At 48.5% G+C, this 22,689-nt stretch overlaps 1 protein-coding gene across 26 annotated transcripts in view; it reads left to right on the top strand.

The window, feature by feature from the left end:
- Positions 1 to 22,689, top strand: part of Camk2g (calcium/calmodulin dependent protein kinase II gamma) — a 60,410-nt gene that overhangs the window by 26,508 nt on the left and 11,213 nt on the right. For 6 of the 26 annotated variants that reach the window (XM_036198848.1, XM_036198856.1, XM_036198871.1 and 3 more), the window contains 11 exons: positions 855 to 927; positions 1,080 to 1,182; positions 1,603 to 1,686; positions 2,134 to 2,228; positions 2,853 to 2,975; positions 6,608 to 6,691; positions 6,929 to 6,971; positions 9,342 to 9,404; positions 11,388 to 11,431; positions 20,479 to 20,511; positions 22,531 to 22,599. In XM_036198848.1, the coding sequence (XP_036054741.1) occupies positions 855 to 927; positions 1,080 to 1,182; positions 1,603 to 1,686; positions 2,134 to 2,228; positions 2,853 to 2,975; positions 6,608 to 6,691; positions 6,929 to 6,971; positions 9,342 to 9,404; positions 11,388 to 11,431; positions 20,479 to 20,511; positions 22,531 to 22,599 (814 nt within the window). The remainder of the gene's footprint in view (positions 1 to 854; positions 928 to 1,079; positions 1,183 to 1,602; positions 1,687 to 2,133; positions 2,229 to 2,852; positions 2,976 to 6,607; positions 6,692 to 6,928; positions 6,972 to 9,341; positions 9,405 to 11,387; positions 11,432 to 20,478; positions 20,512 to 22,530; positions 22,600 to 22,689) is intronic. The other 20 variants (XM_036198866.1, XM_036198853.1, XM_036198874.1 and 17 more) reach the window with 7 other exon arrangements.

The raw sequence follows: 22,689 nt of genomic DNA on the forward strand, positions 1-22,689 counted from the left end.
TTTCTCAGAAAAACTAAAAATAGAGCTACCATATGATCCAGCAATCCCACTACTGGGTAAATACCCAACAGAATTAAAATCAGTATGTTAAAGAAATGTCTGTACACCCACGTTCATGGCAGCATTATTCACAATAGCCAAGATACGGGGGAACCTAAATGTCCATCAGCAGATGAATGGACTGGAAAAGAATAGTGGACACTATCGAGCCTTCAGAAGGCCAGGAGGGTCTGTCATTTGTTGCAAGGTAGGTGAACCTGGAGGATGTTAGGCTGAGACAAGCCAGGTGTAGGGAGATCTTACTTCTCTGTGGAATCTAAAAATGATGGCCTCATAGAGGGAAAGAAGGATGGTGGTTGGCAGGAACTGGAGTGGTGGGGGGAGGAGAGCTGCTGACCAGGTGGGAGAGTGGGTTCCCACATCTTACTGTGTAGCAGGTGACTGTAGTTAGTCTGTGTAGCCCTGGCTATCCCAGATCTCTCTTTGTAGACCAGGCTGGCCTTGAACCACAGAGATCTGCCTGCCTTTGTCTCCTGAGTGCTGACGTTAAAGGTGCGTGCCACCTATTCCTGGCAGTGTTTTAAAATGTAGAAAAAAGGATTTTAAATGTTCTCACTAGAAAGAATAAATATCTGAGGTGATATATATGGTGGTGTACATTGTATCAGAATATCACATTGTCCTTCAGAAGTGGACAGCTACTTTTCAATTAAAAATAAAGTAAAAAGAGGTTGATCTGGACAATATTCAAGGCCCAGGGTTCTAGCCTAGCGTTCAGTGAGTGTGGTCCACACAGGTGGTCTTTGATGAGGTGGTTTAGCCCTGCACTGATATTTCTTGCGCTGCCTTTTCAGCCACTGTATACATCAGATTCTGGAGAGCGTTAATCACATCCACCAGCATGACATTGTCCACCGGGACCTGAAGGTACTTAACAACCAGGCTGACTTCCTTTGCTTCCTGCTTGTGACTTGTTGGCGCCACCTGGTGCTAGGTAGTGGTACTGCGTGAGCCCAGAGTAGGCGCCCTCTGGGCTCCAGGGAGGGCGCCTCACCAGTTTCTCCTTGTTCCTTCTGCAGCCTGAGAACTTGCTGCTGGCAAGCAAATGCAAGGGTGCTGCGGTCAAGCTAGCTGACTTTGGCCTCGCCATCGAAGTGCAGGGAGAGCAGCAGGCTTGGTTTGGTAAGGGTGACCCTGTCTTCCGGGAATGCAGCCTCCGCCCTTCCTCCTTTTCCTGGCCTGCCTTCCTCTTTCAGAGCTAGAAATCAGGCCTTTAATGGTCCTGGCCTTTTCAGAAAGTGGAGGAGGAGGGTGGGAGGGTACCAGGTCCCTCCTGGCCCTCGTGAGTCAGTCAGCGAGCCTGGCAGCCGTTCTTGCTGCCTCTGGGGAGGTGCATGAGTCCCTGGTAGGCACAAGTACTGGCCCTCTGACTTAGATTCCAGCACTCCAAGAAGCCCAGTCCGTCATCGTTTGCAGCCTGGGCGCTGAGAGCGTCTAAAGTAAAAGCAACAGGCATCAGAAGGGCTGTGGGGGAGATTTCAGGTGCGGCTTACTGAGAGAGGAAGTAGGCTCAGTGTGGCTCTGCCTTCTCTTCTGCTGCAGGTTTTGCTGGCACCCCAGGTTACTTGTCCCCCGAGGTCTTGAGGAAAGATCCCTATGGAAAACCCGTGGATATCTGGGCCTGTGGTAAGCCCATTCCACATGCTCAGCTTTTTGGTGTGATGGGCCCCTGGCTTCCTGTGATGACAAAAAAGAGGCGTTACCATTCCTTCTGGGTTCCACAAGTGCCTGCCTGCTGTGTGTGAGGTCATGGTGTTGCTCTTGTTCCCTTGGGAGGGCTGTTCCCATCTTCCCTCCCCCCCCCCCCCCCCCCCGTGAATTCCGGGGTTATGTTCTTGGAGAAGGATTTGCCCCCGACCTAGAGGATAGCTTGCACCTCACAGAGGTCTCTGACAGGGCTTGGTGACATGAGGAGTGAGGCGCAGCACGAGAGACTAGTAGCGTTATTGGCTGGCATCCACCTCTGACTGGCCCGACCTTACCTTTCTGGGTGGTTCTGAGCCCTGCATGGCCTTTCTTGGTTCCTCAGGGGTAAGTGACTGGCCCCAGTGACCTGTGTGTTCTGTCTCGCAGGGGTCATCCTGTATATCCTCCTGGTGGGCTACCCTCCCTTCTGGGATGAGGATCAGCACAAGCTGTATCAGCAGATCAAAGCTGGAGCCTACGATGTAAGGATGGGTTTTCTGAGAGCTGAGCAGACACTCCCAGAAGGACAGATTCCCTGCCTCTGAGGGTCTGTCCGAGGGAATGGTGTTACTGTCATTGGATGTCAGGGTGTCAGGGGACGACTTTGAGGACCCAAGGATGGGCATACAGGACTCAATTCTTGCCACCTTATGTACAGAGAATAGATTAAAAGAAAAATCCTCGTTGTTAATTATAAAATCAAAGAACTCATTGAAGCCCCTTTGGTCTATTTTTGCAAAGAACAGAGAAGCTGCATGGTGTGTTAGTTCACACAGGGAGAATTCTAGAGTCTTCCTCTACCACTTTGGTGCCTTGGGCACATTGCAAAACCTGTTTTCTCCTTAGTAGGAAGATAAAGTTGAAGCAGAAAGTGTCGGACTTCCCTCCTTTCCTTCACCGATCCGATCCGTTGGCATTCTAACCATTATTGTTCTGTCTTCCTTTCCAAGTCCATAAGTTGACGCAGATCCTGGGCTAGTCCCAGGACTTCTCCAACTCTTGAGTACCACCACACAGTGTCCGATTACAGAGGTTGGGATGAAGACAGCCTGTGTTTCAGGGTAGAAGGCTCACGGATTTCCTGTTTCCCTGCTCCTGCTCCTTAGTTCCCATCACCAGAATGGGACACGGTGACTCCTGAAGCTAAGAACTTGATTAACCAGATGCTGACCATAAACCCAGCAAAGCGTATCACAGCTGACCAGGCTCTCAAGCACCCATGGGTCTGTGTAAGTGTCTTTGCCTCAGTCTTGGAGAGGGGAGGTGGCAGCCCTTAGGTACCCCTTCACCCTCCTTGCACAAGGGTTCAGGAGGGCAGGGAGATGAGTGTGGTCCAAGGTCAGTAAATGTCATCAGGGGACTCGGGAGGCAAAAAGTGCTAATAGGTCTTTACTTGTGAGGCTGGAATTCGGGTCTGTTCTTGAGTTAGAGCAGGTGGTTGATGGAAAACAGTTGGTACCCAATGTGAAGAAGTCCCAAGCTGAGTGTGCACTTGGGCCTCAGCTCTGACCAGGACACGATGAGTGAACAAACACAAGAGGCTTCTGAACTATTGAAATGTGTGCCTGAAGCTTAGTTGTGAAGCTCTGGAGCTGAGTTCCTAGGAACTCTTCCTAGGCTGTTGGTGTGAGTTGATACACTGGCTTTTCTTTCTTTCTTTCTTCCTTTCTTTCTTTCTTCCTTTCTTTCTTTCTTTCTTTCTTCTTTCTTTCTTTCTTTCTTTCTCTCTCTCTCTCTCTTCTTTCTCTTTCTCTCTCTCTCTCTCTCTCTCTCTCTCATTTTTGTTTTTGGTTTTTCAAGACAGGGTTTCTCTGTGTAGTTTGGAGCCTGTCCTGGATTTCACACTGTAGACCAGGCTGGTCTCGAACTCACAGAGATCCGCCTGCCTCTGCCTCCCGAGTGCTGGGATTAAAGGCGTGTACCACCACCGCCCGTCTAAAGCATAGAGTTTTAAAGAGAGTATGGTACTTGAATTTAATGTCACTTTGGAAGCTTTGTAGCAGATGGGACTGATGAGCAAGAGGCTGGAGGCAGAGACAGGATGCTGTCACAACTGTCTAAGCAAGGCCCGGTGAGGTCTTAGCTGAGGGTAGAGATGGAGGAGGGGCGGTGTCATCAATGCAAGAGAATGTAAAGGATTTCGTGTCTGGGCCTGAGTGAAGGAGAGAGCAGGCGATGGGTAGTGCTGGGTGTAACTGGTCAGTGAGCCATGGTTGTGCAGTTCATGGACCCAGAAGAATTAGATTCTGAGAAAAGATGACTTACTTTTGTAGGCAGGAAGAGTGATGTTAAAGAGTCACCAGCTGAGGCACCTGGTGGGCAATAACAGTTGTGGCTATATGGTCTGGGGTGTGGTTTAGTGGTAGAATTCTTGCTTGGCATACATGAAAACCTGGGTTCCATCACCTCACCTAGAGCATGGAATGTGGAAGAGAGGGGCTGTAGAGAGTGAAGTGAGAAGTTGGAACCGTGGCCTGCTATTTCTGTGTAGGTGATGTTGAGGCTTTGGAAACATGAAATTGTTCTTATATTGAGCAGATTCCTGTTGAGCTCTGTTGCTTCAGTAAGAGAAGAGGTGGTCACTAAATGCCAGCGTTTAAGGACAGGGAGTGTTCCATGAGTCATTCAAGGAGACTGAGAATAAGGTTGGCTGTAGTCAGAGAAGATACAGAAACTAAGAAACAGGTGGGGCTTAGAGCATCAGCAGCCAGATGCTGAAAGTCCCTGAGAAAGATAGGAAAGAGTCCCCAGCTCTGGCCGCTGAGAGGCCATGGTTTTGTAATTTCATAGAGGCAGTGGAAAACAATAGGGAGATCCTTGTCTGTGTCCAGATAAGTGAGGCTGAGACATCTGGGAAGCCAGGTAGTAAAGGAGCACGTAACCAGTGTTCCTTAGTGGAAGAAGATGGGTCAGGAAGTCTTGTTCATTTGTGTTTTCCTTTGTCATATAAATGTGCATTGTTAATCGTGATAATTACACATGCACTGTTCACTATACCGAGCGCTGTCTCTCTCTCTCTCACACACACACACACACACACACACACACACACACACTCTTTCTTCCCAGCCCCTAGGAATCACTGTTTTCACTTGTCTTTACTTTCATATTCACTTTTTTTTTTTCGAGACAGGGTTTCTCTGTGTAGCTTTGGAGGCTGTCCTGGAACTCACTCTGTAGACCAGGCTGGCCTCGAACTCACAGAGGCCTGCTTCTGCCTCCCGAGTGCTGGGATTAAAGGCGTGCGCCACCACCTCCTTGCTTGGGTTTACTTTAAAAAAAAAAAGAGAGAGAGATTTATTAATTTTCACGTTTGTTTTGCCTGTGTGTTTGTATGTGCACTATGTGCATACAGTGGGTGCTGGGCCCTTTGCAAGAGCTCCAAGTGCTCTTAACCGATGAGCCACCCTCCTGCCCCTGCTTCTTTTTAAACTTCCATCTGTGAGAGAGAGCACATAGTAAGTATGCCTGTGTGTGTGTGTGTGTGTTTCCCATAATGCAATGTCCTCCAGGTCCAGTGGTTTTTAGTTTTTGTTTTTAATGGAAGCTTGAATATAATGAATTAGAAAAGAATCTCATACTGGCTGAAGAAGGACAGGTGTGGAGAACAAAGGGGGAAAGGGATTCTTGAGCCCAGGTCAGCGGTCCAGCCTGGGCATGAGGACAGACACATCTGGGAGCAGGGAAAATTGGTTTGGACTGGAGACTGAAACAGAAGCAGGGTGTGCCCAGGTGGATAATTTTCTATAAAGGAATGGGGGAAAGGATAGAGAAGGTGAAGAGAACTGCTTTGGGATCCAGGAAGGGAAGCAGGTCAGCGGCAAAGGCAGGGACTGTGGGTGGTGGACACTCTAGGCTGGAGACCCTGGCATTTATTTTCAACCTGGCTGACTGTGATCACAATTGTCAAGAGTGAGGACCAGCTCAGTTGAGGCACTCAAAAATCACAAGCGGGTTGGGGGTTTAGCTCAGTGGTAGAGCGTTTGTGCAAGGCCCTGGGTTCGATCCTCAGCTAAAAAAAAAATAATAATAATAATCACAGAAGCACTGTATGCTAGGAGTCACTTTCGTGGTACCCACCACTTGCAACCCTGTAGTTCTTTGTAGCCCCCAGAGACATTACTATATCATAGTATTACATAGTAAATGATGCTTACATTATGACCCTGAGGCATCAACAAAATGCAGAGTATGTCTGGTGGGCCCAGTTTAAGGAGGCAAGTCCATTAACAGCAAATACATTGAAGGGGAAAAAAAACCCAAAAAACTCTTCCAAAATGATGAAAAAAAGAACCGAGCATTGTGGTGCTCACCTACAATGCCAGCACTTGAGAGGCAAAGGATCTTGGATTCAAGGCCAGCCTAGGGGTACAACATTAAGACCCTGTCTCAGAAAAACAAAGACTTTTCTGCTTCAAGGTAATTCTTAACTTTTCAGAACAGTTTCTTTCAAGAACTTGTGGGATGTGTAAGGGGTTCTCGAAAAGCACCCTGTAGAGCAGGAGCCTGCCTGCCTCTCCCTGTGCAGAATCTGGACCATAGCAGATGCTCAGGAAAGAGTTGATGAAGAAGTCACTGAACCAGGACCCCGCCATGCCAGTGCCTTTGAAAAGCTCTGTTGGTATCCTCATCCAGCATCAGTTTTTGGTGGTTTTCTTGCCCTTAACATGACCTTGAGTTGTGAGTGGCATTTGTGTTCTAAAGGCTTTTTCTCACCTGTGCCTCATTTGATAAGCACTGTGGCAGCGGAGTGTGTGACCGTCGTATCCCGGTACAGCCATCAGTGCCATGCGATGGGGGACTGGGGTGAGCGGCAGGGGTCTGTGATGGGATCTCACGGACCTGTCTGTTTGGCTTCCAGCAACGATCTACAGTAGCATCCATGATGCATCGCCAGGAGACTGTGGAGTGTTTACGCAAGTTCAATGCCCGGAGAAAGCTGAAGGTAAGCCTTACTTCTGGACCACTGGCCTCTCAGCACGGGGCTTTTGACAGCGTCCCTTCTGCCTGGTCTGAGTGAAGCCTTCCCTCCCCCACTTGGAGCCGAGCTGTGAAGGTTGTTCATGTTGGGGCACCAGAAAACTCATGTCTCTGGGCTTTGACCCAGAGTTGCCTTTGCCTGGGGCCAGGCTCCCCTCTTCTGAAGTCCATTTGTACTTAGAGGGTTCTCTTCTTTCCCCAGGGTGCCATCCTCACAACCATGCTCGTCTCCAGGAACTTTTCAGGTATGTGTTCCCAGCCGTGCACTTGAATTCTGCCGAGGTGAGTGGGGCAAGAACGGAATTTGGCCAGTCCAGGCAGCACAGGTGTCTCGGCAGCACCCTGAGCAGGATGAACAAGGATCCTGTTTTGAGGGCGGCGGCGGCTGCTGCTGGATTCTTTTACCCACTTTCTTCCAAGGGCTTTTCTGAGGCACCAGTTTATAAATTCTGTTTCTTCAGACCAGAGTAGCCTGCCAGCTTCCCATGTGCCTTATCCCCCATGTGTTTGTAATTCTCCGGAGACTCTACAGTGCTTTGAGGTTTTAGCCAGGCGGGGTGTTGGAGAGTGCACTTGGAAGAAAGAGAAAGATGAAATACAGTGTATCTTCTCAGTTGTACCCACTTAAGGGCATCTCTTACTTCATTGTGCCCCATAGAAGTTATTCCAGATGTTTAAACCTTTCACATTGACTGAGGCTTACAATATGGCCTCTTGACACCAGCTATGAAAGTGAAGAAATAGAGACCAGTGTTGGGGAAGCGAAGGGACACACTTAATTTGCATGAGGAATTGGGAGAGTCGGTCAGTAATATGTAAATCACACTTGATGTTTCTTTTTAAGATGCAAGACATTCCAGTCCCCTCTACCCCGTTCTCACCCCCACCTTCATTGCTTGCCCTCAGTTGGGAGCACAGTGGCTTTTCTGTGAGGAAGAGAGTAATGTCAAGACTTAACTGAAGACAGAGAGGTCTCTCCCCAGCTTGCTTTTGCCCTTGGTTTTCCCTTCCTCTAACCCCAGCCTTGCTGTTTTGGTTCAAGACCCCACCTTTCTCATCCTTCTAACAAGACTCCTTCCCCTGCTTACCTCCTGCACCGCCATGGAGAGGGGCTTGTGAGGGGGTGCCAGCCACCCACCAGTTACATACAGTAGGTGGCCACTGTGGGCAGGGCATGTGTCTTTGAGTCCAGGTCCCACTAACCTGATCTGGGTCCCTAGAGAGCTTTGGCTTGGAGGAGGCTTCAGGTGGAAGGGCTGGGGTTCCCTAAATGCTTGCCCGTGGACCACAGGGTTCCGGGCTGTCAGGACCTGATGACCCTACCCTGGTTTGGAGGTGTATTCCTGTGTTGAGTGCACACTAGAAGGTCATGGTCTCCTTCAGGAAGGGAACAGGAGCATGTGGCTTGTTGCCTCTCACAGAGATAGAGTTGTAGTCCCCTACAGTGCTCCTTAGCCTGTAAAACATTCAGCTTTAGTTTCTTGATTTAAGAGCCTTCATAGAGGACACTCAAGGGCATTGCTAGGCTGCCCATAGAGTGGTGATATTTCCTCTCTCCTCTGAGTCAAAGGAAGGTGAAGGTAGCCAGGCCAGTCAGAAGCAGGTGCCCTGGCCTGTGGTCTTGGTCTGCATGGCAGCCTCCCCCTCCATTTCAGGAAATAGTGTCCTGGTTTCAGGCAGTCAGGTTCTGTTAGGAAAGAGCATTGACTCATCCTTCAAGAGCCCTCTGGTCTTTGAGATCACCTTATCCTTGCTCAGAAGGGACTGCAAAAACAAAACAATACTGCAGGCATTCCTTCCGTGGTGGCCTCCTCTGCCCTGAACTGGGGACAGACGAGGACAGAGCCATAGCCGCGTCTGCAGAAAGAGACTTGTGCAGGTGTGAGGAAGGAGAGTCAGCCGTTCCTTTAGTCACAGGTTAAACTGTTTCCCCAGCTGATCCTTCGGCTACAGTAGTAGTTGGACAGATATGGATGTCCAACTTTGACAGCCCTGGTTTGTTTCTGGGGCTCCTTCCTTGGGCATCTTCATCCTCAGAGCACCGTGAAATGCAGACTGAGGAAAGCTGCATCTCCTTGCTGACTCCTTACAGGGAGGAAGATCTGTGTCTAAGGGAGATGCTGGGCCTTATCCATAAAGGTAGCTGCCCAAGGGCCATGTGGGAGCCTTCCATGCCCCAGTCCCTCTCTGGAATGTGGTGAGGGACATGCTCTGTGCTCCAGGCACTCTAGTAACAGGCTCCTTTAAACCAGAGCTTGCTTTCCTCAGAAAAGGTACCTGCCTCCCACCAGGCCAGGATTTTACCCTTGGGCTCTCAACCTGAAGTGACCATGGGACAAGCAGTGGCGCCATTGCCATGAAGTAGAGGCATGGTATTCAGCCTGTCCAAGCCTCACAGGCCCCCAGACTGCTGTAGGGCTGGCTCCTCCTGCCTCCTCAGTCTGCCCCCTGGTGCCCCCTCTTACCCCAGCTCAGCTGGCTTGGCCATGCCACCCGGGCCTTGCTGTGCGTGGGCGGCCAGTGATTTCTTCGCCTCGTGCTGGGGCTTGCTCGCTGCTGACTGGCCCCCGTGGCTTTGCGGCAGCTCTGTGCACTGAGAGACTGTATCCCCTCAGTTGGCAGGCAGAGCTCCGCCCCCGCCTCGCCTGCCGCGAGCGCCGCCGGCCTGGCCGGGCAAGGTACGTGGCATGAGTCCTCCCTGACCGCCTGCCTTGGCTCCCTGCCACCCCAACAGTAGGGCCAGCATGCCAGGCCCACTCACCAGGGAGGCGAGTCCCATGCTTGCGGGCTGAGATGGGCATGCCATACGGACCACCTAACTTGGCATCTGCAAGCACATTGATGTTATGAAGGCCCCTAACCAGCCGTGCATGCTGGGCGCTTGCCAACTCTCAGGAGGCAATAGCCTGGGGACTTGGAGTTGGGCAATAGGAGCCTTTCCTCCAGATGGCCAAAGGACTTGACCAGCAAATAACCCTGGGCATGGCCTGGAGCTGTCCAGTGCTAAGACTAGGCTCTTGCAGCATAATTTAAGACCCCTTAAGAGAAAACCTCAAAATTGTGAAGCCTGGCATTTACAGACTTCCTAGTCTAAAAGGCTGTGGAGTACAGGAATCCTCAGGGTCAGCCATGCCTTGACTTGACTCTTAGCCCTGTCATATAGTGAGCAGATCATGTCAGCTCTCCAACCCCTGATCCCCTCATCTCTGTAATGGTAATTACAAGTAACACAGAGATACTTAGGAACATGTATGTTGTAGGTTCTCAGCTGACCCTCAGGACCACCAGCCACCTGGGAGCTCATAAAACAAAATCCTGATGCCAAGGTTCCACACCAGACAAAACAGAATTCTTAGTGGATAGGATAAGTATAAGTGTGTGTGATTTTTTTTTTTTTTTTTTTAAGTTTTCCAAGGGATTCCAGTAGGCATCCTGAGTTGAGAGCCAGCATGTGACAGTAGATGGTCAGGCTTACTGCTCTAAACACATCAAACATCCATCCACTTGCCCAAATACAGCATGACGGGAGTTAGGGATAAAGGCCAGTGTCTGGAGAAGCAGAGTGTTGTGTTGAAACTGTGTTCTTTTCCCTCACCGGAGGAAGGTAGAACATAGCTCAGATTGGAATGACTACCTGAAGAACAGAGGACAGTGGCAACAGTCACAGCGGTGGTCATGATCGATGGTTCTTACATGCCAAGCACTCTGCTAAGTTATTTTTTGGCATGGTTCCATTGTATCCCCACTACTGCCCTGTGCCCTAGGCGCTATTTCATCCCATTTTGTAAATAAAGAATTGGAGGCTCAAAGTGGTTAAATAACCCACTCATGGGTCAGTCACAAAACACAGTGAGCAGGCGGTTAGAGCCAAGATAGAAATCTAGGGCAGTCCAGGTGAATCAGAGAGTTGGGCTGATTCTATATCCCTGTGCCTCCCAGAACTCTCCCACCCTCTGCTGCTGCCTTCCTGTGACGTGTGGTCTTCTGGTGTCACCATCTGCCTGGAGTAGGTCATTAGCCTATGCCTGGCTGGAATCTGTTTGGCAGCCCATAATTCTAGCCAGTCCTTGTGCTCATGGATCCAGAGAATGGGAAAGGGCGATGGCTAGAACCCAGTAAACTGGTGAGGTCCTGCCCAGTGAAGGCTTCAGCCCCTTGGCAAAACCCTCCTGTAGGTGGTCCTGGTTTCTGTGTCTGTGACTGTCTGTCCTCACGTCTGGTCTCCTTTGTGAACTGTGGCATTATTTTCTTGAGAAAACTCCGGAGATGTCTTGCATCCTTCCACCAAGAGGACTTCCATGGTGTCTAGTAATGGAGCGCTCAGCTGTTTGACGTTGGCACTCTGTTTCCAGGCCTGGGTAGAAGCTGTCGAGGACAGCACTCCCAGTGCCCCGGGAAACTCCAGTACCGAATGTGGTTTCTCTTCCTAAGCACAGGGTGTCTGCTTCTACTGAGCCCTCATCCATGGCAAAGAAGTCCTAGAGTGCCATGGCTCTGAAACCCTCGAGATGCCCTTCCTGCAGAGGACTACTGGAATACCTTTTTTCAGGAGCTGGGGGGCTCCTGGCCCCTCGTTAGCTCAGCGGTTTCCTGAAGATCTGGCTGCCGGGTTGAAGAGAGGATGTGATGCCCAGACATGACTTGCTTCTTTGTTTTCACAGCTGCCAAAAGCCTATTGAACAAGAAGTCAGATGGCGGCGTCAAGGTAGGCGCTTCTCCAGTCCTCTGACCCGAGACTGGCTTGTCTCCCAGGGGTGGCTGAGGGGTTCTAGGCATCTCGTTCTCCCTTTCCCTAGGAACCTAGTCCTTGCTGTTTGGTTTTAAGCCTTTGTGCTCGAAACAGCAGGTTCCACTGGCCTGAGAGGGAAGAGGGAATATGGGCTTCCTGACCTTATGTAGATGGGAAAGATAGTGGGGATGAGTGATCCTGGAGGCCGACTTCTCTACACCAACCTCATCTCCAGGGCTGAACGCTGTAGGTTTCTGATTTGTTGGGGCCGTTTGGTTAATCATGTCTCTTCTGCACAACCTCTTCTACTCAAAACAAACCAGTGTTCAGTAGTAACTCAGGCAGGCTGCCTACTGTCCTGGAAACCTGAGGCCACGGCTACCTCTCTGGTGTTTTTCTGTAAACCACTTTCAGATCCCAGGTCAGCTGCCACTGACTGAGAGAGTCTCAAGCTTCTCTAAGTGAAGGGACAGTATCACAGCTCGTTTCCATCTGGTAAAGGGGTTTTTCCTGTGTGAGTCAGGGAACGAGAGGGCCTGGAGTAGTGACTTGGCTAAGGTAAAGAGACGCGGCTGCAGGTACGCACAGGCTACAGGGTGCAAAGATACATGGGGCAGTAAGTGTCCTGGGGCTGGGATACTGGGTAGGAATTCATCCTGTCTTGAGACCCACCAACGGACACATTAGAGAATTTCAAACAAGGAATCAAACCGCAATCTCTAACAGAAGCATAAACCGAGCCTTTTCCCTGGGGGGGGGTGTCCACAGTTTAGCTGTATACGTGTCCCCTGTGCCCTCCCCTGCTCCTTTCTTGTTCTCTCGTCTGCTGCGTGTTTGCTTTTGTGTCTTCTTTCCGCCACTAGGAGGGGAGCGTAGGTGCCACTCACCTGCTCACATGGAGCTGTGGTTCAGGAGTAGCCCCTGGTTCTCACATGAGCAAGAGTAGTAAGCCAAGCAGGAGAGAGGCTCTTCACAAGGGCCCAGGCCAGAATCTCTGGGAACAAGCTTGGGGGAGATGAGCCCATTCAGTGTGTAAGGTATGGGGTTGGAGACAGGAGGACAGCTTTCCTTTTTTTTCACTTTTATACTTGAATGCATTTTCTTTAAGATGAGACAGGGTTACTTCTATAATCTAAAAACAAAGTGCATGTGTATGGGTTGTCATACTAGATGTTTCTGTCCTACTAGAACACAAGATACATGGTAGAAAGATATATGGTAGCACATAATAGTTATTCTAGTACTTGGGAGGCTGAAATATAATTATAGTGAGAGTGTGGCCAGCTTGAAATAACATAAAAACCTTATCTCAAAAAAAATTTTTTTCCAGGCAGTGGTGGCACACGCCTTTAATCCCAGCACTCAAGAGGCAGAGCCAGGCGAATCTCTGTGAGTCCGAGGCCAGCCTGGGCTACAGAATGAGATCCAGGACAGCCTCCAAAACAACACAGAGAAACCCAGTCTCGAAAAAACAACGACAAAAAATTTAATAGAGAAAGGGAATGAGAAGGAAGAAAAGGCAGTCAAAATTATGACTAGTGCTGTAGGTGCGGCTTTATGGCTTCATGGTAGAGGACAGCAAGGCCCTGGGTTTTATTCCTTGGCACTGTAGGAACTAAGACAGCCACATTAATCCAACTGAGCAATGGAATTGAAAGTCTGTATGTTAGACTGTGGAAAACACTATGTGCCTGAATAGACATGGTAAGAGAGATTTGAAGGGTTAGGGGTATCCTTGATATTCATGAGGACCTGGGTTTAATCCCTATAACAAGGGAAACAGGTATGTCTGAGTGTACGGGGGTGAATGGAAGAAAGAACTGTGCACAGAGGTGTCAAGATATGTTGTGATCTGGAGATAGAGGTTCACAGTAAAAGATGGTCAGAGATATCAAGGGAAAGTGTGCAGAATTACTGACCAGTAGGACAGCACAGATTCTAACTAATCAGAGTAGAGGTTACCTGAAGTCATGGTCTGGCTACACCACAACCCAGGGAATACCTGCTGTTAGGGTGTGCCCAGAAAGGCTCACACTGGGTGTGGTTGGTTTTAGAAGAATCTGCGGGCTGGGCATTGGGGTGCATTCTGGTACACTTTGCACTGTGGAGGCAGTAATAGGAAGGTCAAAGTTCAGGTATATCCTGAGCCACATAGCACAACACTGTTCTCCCACCCCACCCCCCAAAAAAGGAAAGAGAGAATTAGCTGAGCATAGTGGTGAACACTTTTCATCTCAGTACACAAGAGGCAAAGGCAGGAGTTCCAGGACAGTCAGGGCTACACACAGAAACCCTGTCTCAACACAAACACAAACAGAAGAGGCAGAGGCAAGTAGATCTCTGTGAGTTCAAAGCCAGCTTAGCCTACATAGTGAGTTCTGAGACAGCCAGGGCTTTGTAGAGAGACCCTGTGTCAAAAAGGGAAAAAAAATTTATTAAAGAATGTCAAGGTTTCCAGCCTTAACTATTGAACAAAGTAGTTATGAATAAAATGTCTGTTGAGGTGGGAGTAGTTTTGTTTTGATCCTGTTGAGATTAAGGGACAGGTAGCTGATGGAGATGTTTTTAATGGCTCTGGGAACCATGTGGTACAACCCAGGGATGAGTCCATCCTTAGCCTTGAACTCTCGATTCTCCTTCCTCTCCCCCCATGTGCTGGAATTACAGGTATATGCCATCATGTCCATCTTTGTGAATTGAGTTTCTGACAGAATCAAAACTTTGGAGATAATAGTTTCAAAGATGACTCTAGTATAACCATATAACAGCCTAAGAAGATAATTATATACAGATTCCAGAACCAGGGGTGTATCTCAGTGGTAGAGCACTTCCTTAGCATATACAAGTTTCTCTGTTTGCTTCTCTACACACAAAGAGACATACCAACCAGAAATACTGGTTTGGGCTAGAGAGATAGCTCAGTGGTTATGAGCACTTTTTGCTCTCGAAGAGGACCTAGGTTCAGTTCCCAGCACCCATATGGCAGCTCACAACTGTCAGTAACTTTCAGAGGACCCATTGACCTTTTCTGGCCCCTGTGGGCACTGCATATACATGGCACACAGACATACACAAAGGCAGCATACCTATATACATAAAATAGGAATAAGTAGATCTTTTTTCTTGAAGGTTTATTTATTATGTATACAGTGTTCTGCCTGCAGGCCAGAAGAGGCACCAGATCTTATTATAGGTGGTTGTGAGTCACCATGTGGGTGCTGGAAATTGATCTCAGAACCTCTGGAAGAACAGCCAGTGTTCTTAACCTCTGAACCATCTCTCCAGCTCCCATAAATAAATCTTTTTAAAATCAATTTCAGGATGTAGCCTGGAAGTTAGCTCTTTTCGTTTGTTTGTTTTGGGACAAGTTTTCTCTGTGTTGCCCTGGCTGTCCTAGAACTTGTTCTACAGACCAGGCTGGCCTTGAACTCACAGAGATTCTCCTGCCTCTGCCTCCCAAGTGTTGGGATTAAAGATGTGTGCTATCACTGCCCAGCTAGCCTATAATTTAGATTCTAGAGGCTTTGAGTGGGAGACACAATGAACTATTGAATTTTGATGCATTCTTTCTCCCATAAGTCTAAAGCATGTGAAAACTTAAGGACATAATAAAAGTTGTGTTACTAAGGCGAAGGAAATAGAAAAGGAAGAGGTGCTGCAGAAGGAGTGTGAAGCAGTGCCAGACCCTGCTGGGTAAATGGGAATGTGTGGAGAACCTAACCTGTCTGACTCCAATATAAACTTGGTAAATGAGTTTAATGCTATGCTTTTTTTTTTTTTTTTTCCCCTGCTGAGAAAAAGGTTTCATTCACTATTGTGATGGGGTAGAGGTCAAGAAATAAGTGTTTAGGGCTGGCGAGGTGGCTCAGAGGTTAAGGGCATTGACTGCTCTTTCAGAGGTCCTGAGTTCAATTCCCAGCAACCACATGGTGGCTCACAACCATCTATAATCAGAGCTGACACCCTCATCTGTATACATAATAAATAAATAAATTTTAAAAAAGGAAAAAGAGAGAGAGAAAGAAAGAAAGGAGAAAGAAAGAGGAGTTTAAAAAAGGGATGACCAAAGTAAACAGGCCAACAGCTGTTGGGACTATAGGTCAACCATAGACTGCTTGCCTGGTGCGCCCTGTCCTCAGCACTAGCAGGTGGCAGAAGACGCGGGAACACCGCAGATAGTCTAGGAAAACATTCACAGTAGGTGTGGCGGCAGGGGATCCTTTTATTAAAGAGTTTAACAATAGAACCCCAGAAAGATCATCTAAGAAGATCCATTGATCATCTGAAGATGAAAAAGGATCAGGATGGCAACTTTTAGCATTATTACTATCGATGAAATACAGATTGGACAATGAGCCTGATCTACAGTGAGTTCCAGGATAGCCAGGGCTACCCAGAGAACGTGTGTGTGTGTGTGTGTGTGTGTGTGTGTGTGTGTGTGTATGTGTGTATATGTGTGTGTGTGTGTGTGTGTGTGTGTGTGTGTATATTTGTGTGTGTGTGTATGTGTGTATATGTGTGGGTGGGGGTGGGGGTGGGGGAACGTGTGTGTGTGTGTGTGTGTGTGTGTGTGTGTGTGTGTGTATGTATGTATGTGTGTATATGTGTGTGTGTGTGTGTGTGTGTATGTGTGTATATGTGTGTATGTGTGGTGGTGGTGGTGGTGGAGGAGGAGGAGGAGGAGGAGGAGGAGGAAGTGGAAGGGATGTGTCATTTTTATTCTTAAGTTCAAGATGGTAGTAAAAACCAGTGTCCCAGCCATACAGATGTTCCTGCCTTTGCTTCTGGGCATTTTCTTCTAAGAATTCTCCGAAGGAAATACAAAATAGGAAAACTAAAAGCAGAAAGATGTTTCATATGACATTATGTGCAAAGATTCAAAAGCCAGCTAGAAGTAAATGATAATGAGAAATCCTCCATTGACTAGCCCATTAGAAAGTTATCATCCTGGGCTGGAGAGCTGCTTCAGAAGTTAGGAGCACTTGCTGCTCCTGCAGAAATTTAGTCCCCAGCACCCACCTCTGCTGGCCTGGAGCAGCCATAATCCAGCTCCAGGGGATCTGAGGCCGCCTCTGGCCTCTTCAGGCAGTCAAGAATTGTCATGTTGGTACTGGGAATTAAACCCAGGTGCTCTACAAAGCATCAAGTCATCTGTTTAGCCATCTCTCCAGCCCCTAAGATGTACTTTTTTAAAATACCACAGAACCGTAGATTCTTAGTCCACATACAATATGGAGACAGAAAAACAACAAAAGAAAACACACTGAAGTATTTGATCATAGCTTCACTAAGTGATGGGAAATTTGGTAACATCGAGGCTTCTAAACATTTTTCTGTTATTGTGGTTTTTCCCAATTCCCAAACTTTTTACCTGGACGATGCATTAATATTAATCAAATTATTCTCTAATTTAAAAAAAAATCAAAAACTAGTGGACATTTTGTGCATGCCTGTGCCCATAACACCTGGAGGAGGGAGGGTCAGCATAGTGAGTTCAAGGCCTCAAAAATAAATCATTTTTAAATTCACAGTGCGCCTTTAATCCCAGCACTGGGGAAGCAGAGGCAAAAGGATCTCTGTGAGATTGAGGCTATCCTGTTCTACAGAGTGATTTCCAGGACAGCCAGGGCTACCCAGGAAACCTTGTCTCAAGAGGAAGAAAAAAAAAAAAAAAAGCACCAAAAACAAGAAAACTTCTAATTTTAAACTTCTATGTAACATGTAGCTTATAATAATTTTTAAAATTTTTTTAAATGATTTTTTTTATGTGCACTGGTGTTTTTCCTTCATGTATATCTGTGTGAAGGTGTGAGAGCCCCTGGAAATGGAGTTACAAACAGTTGTGAGCTGCCGTGTGGATGCTGGGAATTGAACCTGGGTCCTCTGGGATAACATCTGGTGCTCTTAACTACTTAGCCATCTCTCCAGCCCATGATATTTTAATTGCATATGAAAAACTGTAAGAGTAATAGGAATTTGGGCAAAATGCATTCAATTTCCCCTTTATTTTTCAAATTGTTTATAATGCAATTGTCTTTTTTATTCAGTAACATATAAATGGTCAGTTATGTGATTGGAAGAAAAGGCAAGAAGACAGAATGTGGGACATGTGACCTTTGTAAGCCTGTCAAGTCACCCAGAAGGTCCTGAGCTTTGTGTTCAGATTCCCTTTCCAGTGCTCTTTTCCCTGATTTCTTCTGCTGACTGTTCACAGAAAGACACCCTTCCCTTTGTCCAGATGCTTCTGCAGGATGTTCGAGACAGCCAACGTTGGTTTGAGTGGGTACTGCGCCCTGTGGTTTTGAGATGGAGAACTTGAGGTTCTGTTTAGGCTTTTGTGACGTTACTGACCCAGGGTCTGTGGGAAAGCGAGCTCTTTTTCCTTTTGAGACAGTTTCTCTGGGGAGCCCTGGCTGTCCTCGAACTCCACTCCAGACCAGGCTGGCCTCAAACTCGCAGAGATCCTCCTGCCTCTGCCTCCTGGGTGCTGGGATCACCGGTGTGCGCCGCCACCGCCCTGCTGAGCTCCACTTCGGAAGGGACTGCAAACACTCAAATTCTGTGCGGCCTCTGGGCAGCCTGGCATCCTTCTGCTTTCAAGGCCAGAGCGGCCACCCAAGTATTCTTGTTTTTGTTATTAAATAAAAAGAAGAAAAAGCAAAGGTTGCAATTAAGTACCTTTTCTTTTCTTTTTTTTGCCTGAGCTGAGGATTGAGCCCAGGGCCTGTGCTTGCTAGGCAAGCGCTCTACTACTGAGCTAAATCTCCAACCCCCAATTAAGTACTTTTTGAGCAATTGCTTTGAGTCTGAAAAAGAGGCCTGAGCTCTTCAATTGTGTAAAATTTTAAATTCATATACAATTTTCACATAGAAGTCAGACATGGTCTGTTAAACGGGACCTGGCATTTAAATAGTGGTGTGGTGGTCTGGTTGAGAAGAGGCCCTCCCGGCTGTGTGTGGCTGAGGGCACAGCCCTGAAAAGATGGACAGAGAAACTGAACAGCATGGGCACTGGGAGACAGCCTCGGAGGAGGAAGGATGATTGGTTTGCCGCAGGACTGTTCAGGACAAGCATCCAGGAGAAGAGCGGGGAACACATTCTCGGGAGGTAGAAGCATCCGCTGAGAGGTTCCCTCTGAATGCGTGGTCCAATGCAAAATGGCTGCAATGGCCTTTTACCACCAGCCACCGAAAATCCCCAGAAGCAAGATCAGGCCTGGACCTGGCCCCCTCTCAGAGTTGACGTTAGCTTAGGGGAAAGCCACCTTCAGCAAACCTGGTCAGCCCGGCACACATTGATCTAATGTCAACTGTCCGGCTTTTGTTAAGACACTCTGGAACTTACAAAGGCAGGTAAGACAATGGCCTCTCCTTCAGAGCATCAGTAGTAGCTAAGTGTAGTGACTCACTCTGGAATCCCAGTACTTGGGAGACTGAGGCTAGACGAAGGCCGAAAGTTCAAGGCCAGAGAGTGGGCCACAGTGAGAACCTGTCTGAAGAGTGGGAAAAAAAATCACAAGAGAAAAAGACCAAGTATGAATACTACTTGGGTAAAAGGATAAGGTAGTTAAGTAAGAAGATAAGTACTATGTGGATATCTAGATAGATGATGATGATAGAACCATCTGATAAGAGAGTCAGGAGTTCAAATGAATCCTTCTTAACTCTGTGGCTTTGTCAAAGGCAGCCTGAACTCCTTGAAGTCCTGCTCTAAAACAAACAACCAAAAGGCTTATACAAGTCCAGTGTGGTGGCACATATCTGTGATTCGACTACTTAAGAGACTCAGGCAGGGGATTGCAAGTTCAGGGCCAGCCTAGACTATCTAGCAAGACCCTGTTTCAAAGCAGAGTGAAAGGCCAGTGAGAAGTAAACATGGTTTTATTTTCCTTTAATGCAAGCCCAAACTATGGACAAGTTTACTTTTAAAGTCTTGCATATAAATTATGCATAGTAATGGGTTTCATTATGACATTTTCATACATGTGCACATACTCCTACATACCCCATCATCCTCTGAAATATTCTTTTAAATATTAGCACCCTTCCAGAAAACATCTCTTAAAGAAGAGTGTTGGTCCCGAGGGGACAAAAACCATTTCTCAGATAATGTTTATTATGCCCAAAACCCCTCAGTAAGTGGGATTGGATGTCGTTAAGTGAATGTACAAAAGTCAAGCAACAGACATTCCAAGGGGAGTTCTGTCTCTCCGTGAGCCAATTATAAAAGTCGTAATTACCCTTAACCTCATAGTCTACTCTGGTGTATTGTCAGTGTGCTGTTTGGTCTTAATTTGATGCTCTTATTCCACACAGAACCTGAGGTCTGAGCATTTAGTGGAAGTTAAGGAGTTAGTTTCAGCTTTCAGCACTCTCCTGGCTTCCATCTCTGTGTCTTTTTGATCACTGTACTCCTAATCACCAGCTCCCCTGTGCATCTATTGCTAGTAATTACAAAAAGCAATAGAGCATGCACATCTTTTAAACTAGCATGCCTATACTGACAAGAAATAGAGTGTCAAAATTTAAACGTAAAGCTGAGTCCACCGTCTATCCAAACAGCATTCACAGCTTCATCAGGGTCCGAGTTCAGAACTCACATAAGCTCTTGTTATTTCTCCAGTAGCTCCTCACATTTCAGAAAGACCCCTGTTACTGTGCTGGTCTTATCAACCCAAACCTGTGATTTTGCAGCAGTCAAATGTTACTGAACAAGACAGACTTCTCAGGGTACACTAAATTTTCTGTGTTTGTGAACCCGACAGAGTTCTTCTCCAGCGGCTGGAGGGGCGTATGTGCCTGTGGTCTGTGTACTGTTTTAACCCCTCTGATGCCGGACTCAGGTTCCTCCTCCTCCTCCTCCTCCTCCTCCTCCTCCTCCTCCTTCTCCTCCTCTTCCTCCTCCTCCTCCTCTGTTCCCCTCCTGCAGAGCCCAGGCTGGCACACTAACCTGCAGCGTCTCTGTACGTCTCTTCTTACCTCCTCTCTCCCCTTCTCTTTCCCTTTTGCTGTGGTGTGTCCAGAAAAGGAAGTCGAGTTCCAGCGTGCACCTAATGGTGAGCCTTGCCTGCCCACCCATCCGCCCACCCCATGCTGCTTGTGCCCGCCTGCCAGCCATGCAGACCCATTCTGCCATGTGCGTGTGCGTCACTCATCCTCACTGCATGTGTGCTGTGTGGGCAGGTGTGGCCTGTCCTGCCAGGCGGGGGCCATTGCCCAAGGTCACCCAGTGGCCTTAAAAATGAGCATTGGAAGGTGTGGTAGGCACTCCTTGCTATGGGGGTTGGGGAGCCTCCAACCGTCCAAGGCGGGGAGTAAAGCCAGGAGTGGTTTTGGGAAAAGACAGCAAGCACAGGGAGAGACCCCCTCTTACCTCACTCAGGAAGTAAGGCCTGTTTTCCAGGCATGAGCAGCTGCCTCCTAGGGGCCTGACGTCCATTAGGTAGGCAGCCGTATAATGAGAAAAGCTAATGGTTGGTTCCTGCCTCTAAGCCTTGTTCTGTGAAAATCCCATTTTCCTGCTAGGCCCAGGGTTGTAGCCTGCCCACCCAGCCCTCGGGAAACGGCTACACTGGAAGACAATGGTAAATGCATCTCTTCTCATGGGACACAGAGCTCCTAGGGAACACAGCAGCCTTGTCATTGTGAAACTATCCATTAGAACACTTGGGTGTTCCCTCAGCCCTCTGCAGATAAGGCGTGTCTTACCACGGAGTACTCATCCTCATCCACTGCAAAGGTCTTAATGTCAACTGGGCTGTGCAGGCTGGGCACCCTTCTCCAGTCAGCCCCAACCAGGAAGTCAGCATCAAGGACCCAGGCTAAGAGCGCTGCCCTCTGCTGTCTCAGGGTGGGAACACTAGAGAGCAGTTGCTGTGACACCCCCCCCCCCTTTTGAACCACAAGGGCTTTTCTCCAGCTTACAGATTTCAATATCATCTTGTAGTACTTGATGTTTACTCAAGATTCCATGCCTAGCTCCAAGTTTGAGGGTATCTCAGCCACTAGTTGGGATGACATAGCTTTAGATCTGGCCCGTGAGGCTGTTGGGCAAGATGTGGAAGAGTATGGGCGCAGTCTGAGCATGTGCTCCGAGAGAAGACATGCTTTCTGGCTGTCAGCGTACCTTCGTTTGCGCTCTGAGTAGAGGCACATTTGTCTCCGTGCCTACTGAAGAACTCAGGTGGTCACGCGAGCTCTCCTTTGTGTCTGTGACCCCACTGGGCCCCCGTGAGACTGAGTGGAACTGCCTAGGGGACCGGAAGAGGCAGGGTGCATTACTGTGGTTCCCTGCACTGGAGCCTGGCCTGTCTCCTCCCTCTCCAGCCTCTCCACACTCCTTCTTGACTGTGCCACTCTCTAGCATTCTGAAAGGCAAGGACATATCCCTGGTGGTCGCACTTACCACTAGGCATACTGGCTTGCCGGGCAGCTTGTTCTTCCCTGGGACTGAGTCCTGGGACTACACCCACAGCCACCACTGAGATTTGCCTGCCCTTCCTCCTAGCTCTGCCCTCACTTCCAACTGATGAAGGCCAAGGTTTTATCAGGTGGAAGGTGAAGATCGCAGTCCTGACCCCTGAGACCCACGGCTCCATTTTCTACTCAGAGTTGAATTCCGCCCGCTTCCTCTCTGGGTACCACCCCTTAGGCCAGGCACTCCTGCCCATTCCTTCCTGCTCTTCACACCAGGCTTCCGGCTGGTGTCGTAGGGGGAAGGGAAGTGCAGGTGCCGGGGAAGGGCCGCAGGGGAACCAGGGTTCTCAGTTTTACTCTGCTCAGCCACCATCCTCTCCACCTGGGATGTCTTTGGGTCTGGTGTGACTGTGGTGACACTGGAGTAACCAGAGCTTTCTGAAGAGGTGCCTTAAAACAAGCTAGGTCTCTGGGACTCCCCAAATTCTCCCTTTCTTAAACCATCTCTCTAACCATTGTTCCCACGTGCATAGTGTTCCAGTTGCCACCTCGGGCCTGGCACCCCTGGGCCAGACCGGGGGACAAGGGAGGTCTGGGAGTCAAATCTGAGCAACGTTGGTGACTCTGGAGGAACTAAACCATCTGTTTTCTTGTCTCAGCCACAGAGCAACAACAAAAACAGTCTCGTAAGCCCAGCCCAAGAGCCCGCGCCCTTGCAGACGGCCATGGTACCTCTGACTACGGCTTCTCCGCCTCTCACCCTGGCTGCCTCCTGCCCCTTTTCCCACTTCCTCTTCTTGCCTTACCTCCCTAGGACG

The sequence above is a fragment of the Onychomys torridus genome, chromosome 9, assembly GCF_903995425.1.
Source record: "Onychomys torridus chromosome 9, mOncTor1.1, whole genome shotgun sequence".
Lineage (NCBI taxonomy): Eukaryota > Metazoa > Chordata > Mammalia > Rodentia > Cricetidae > Onychomys > Onychomys torridus.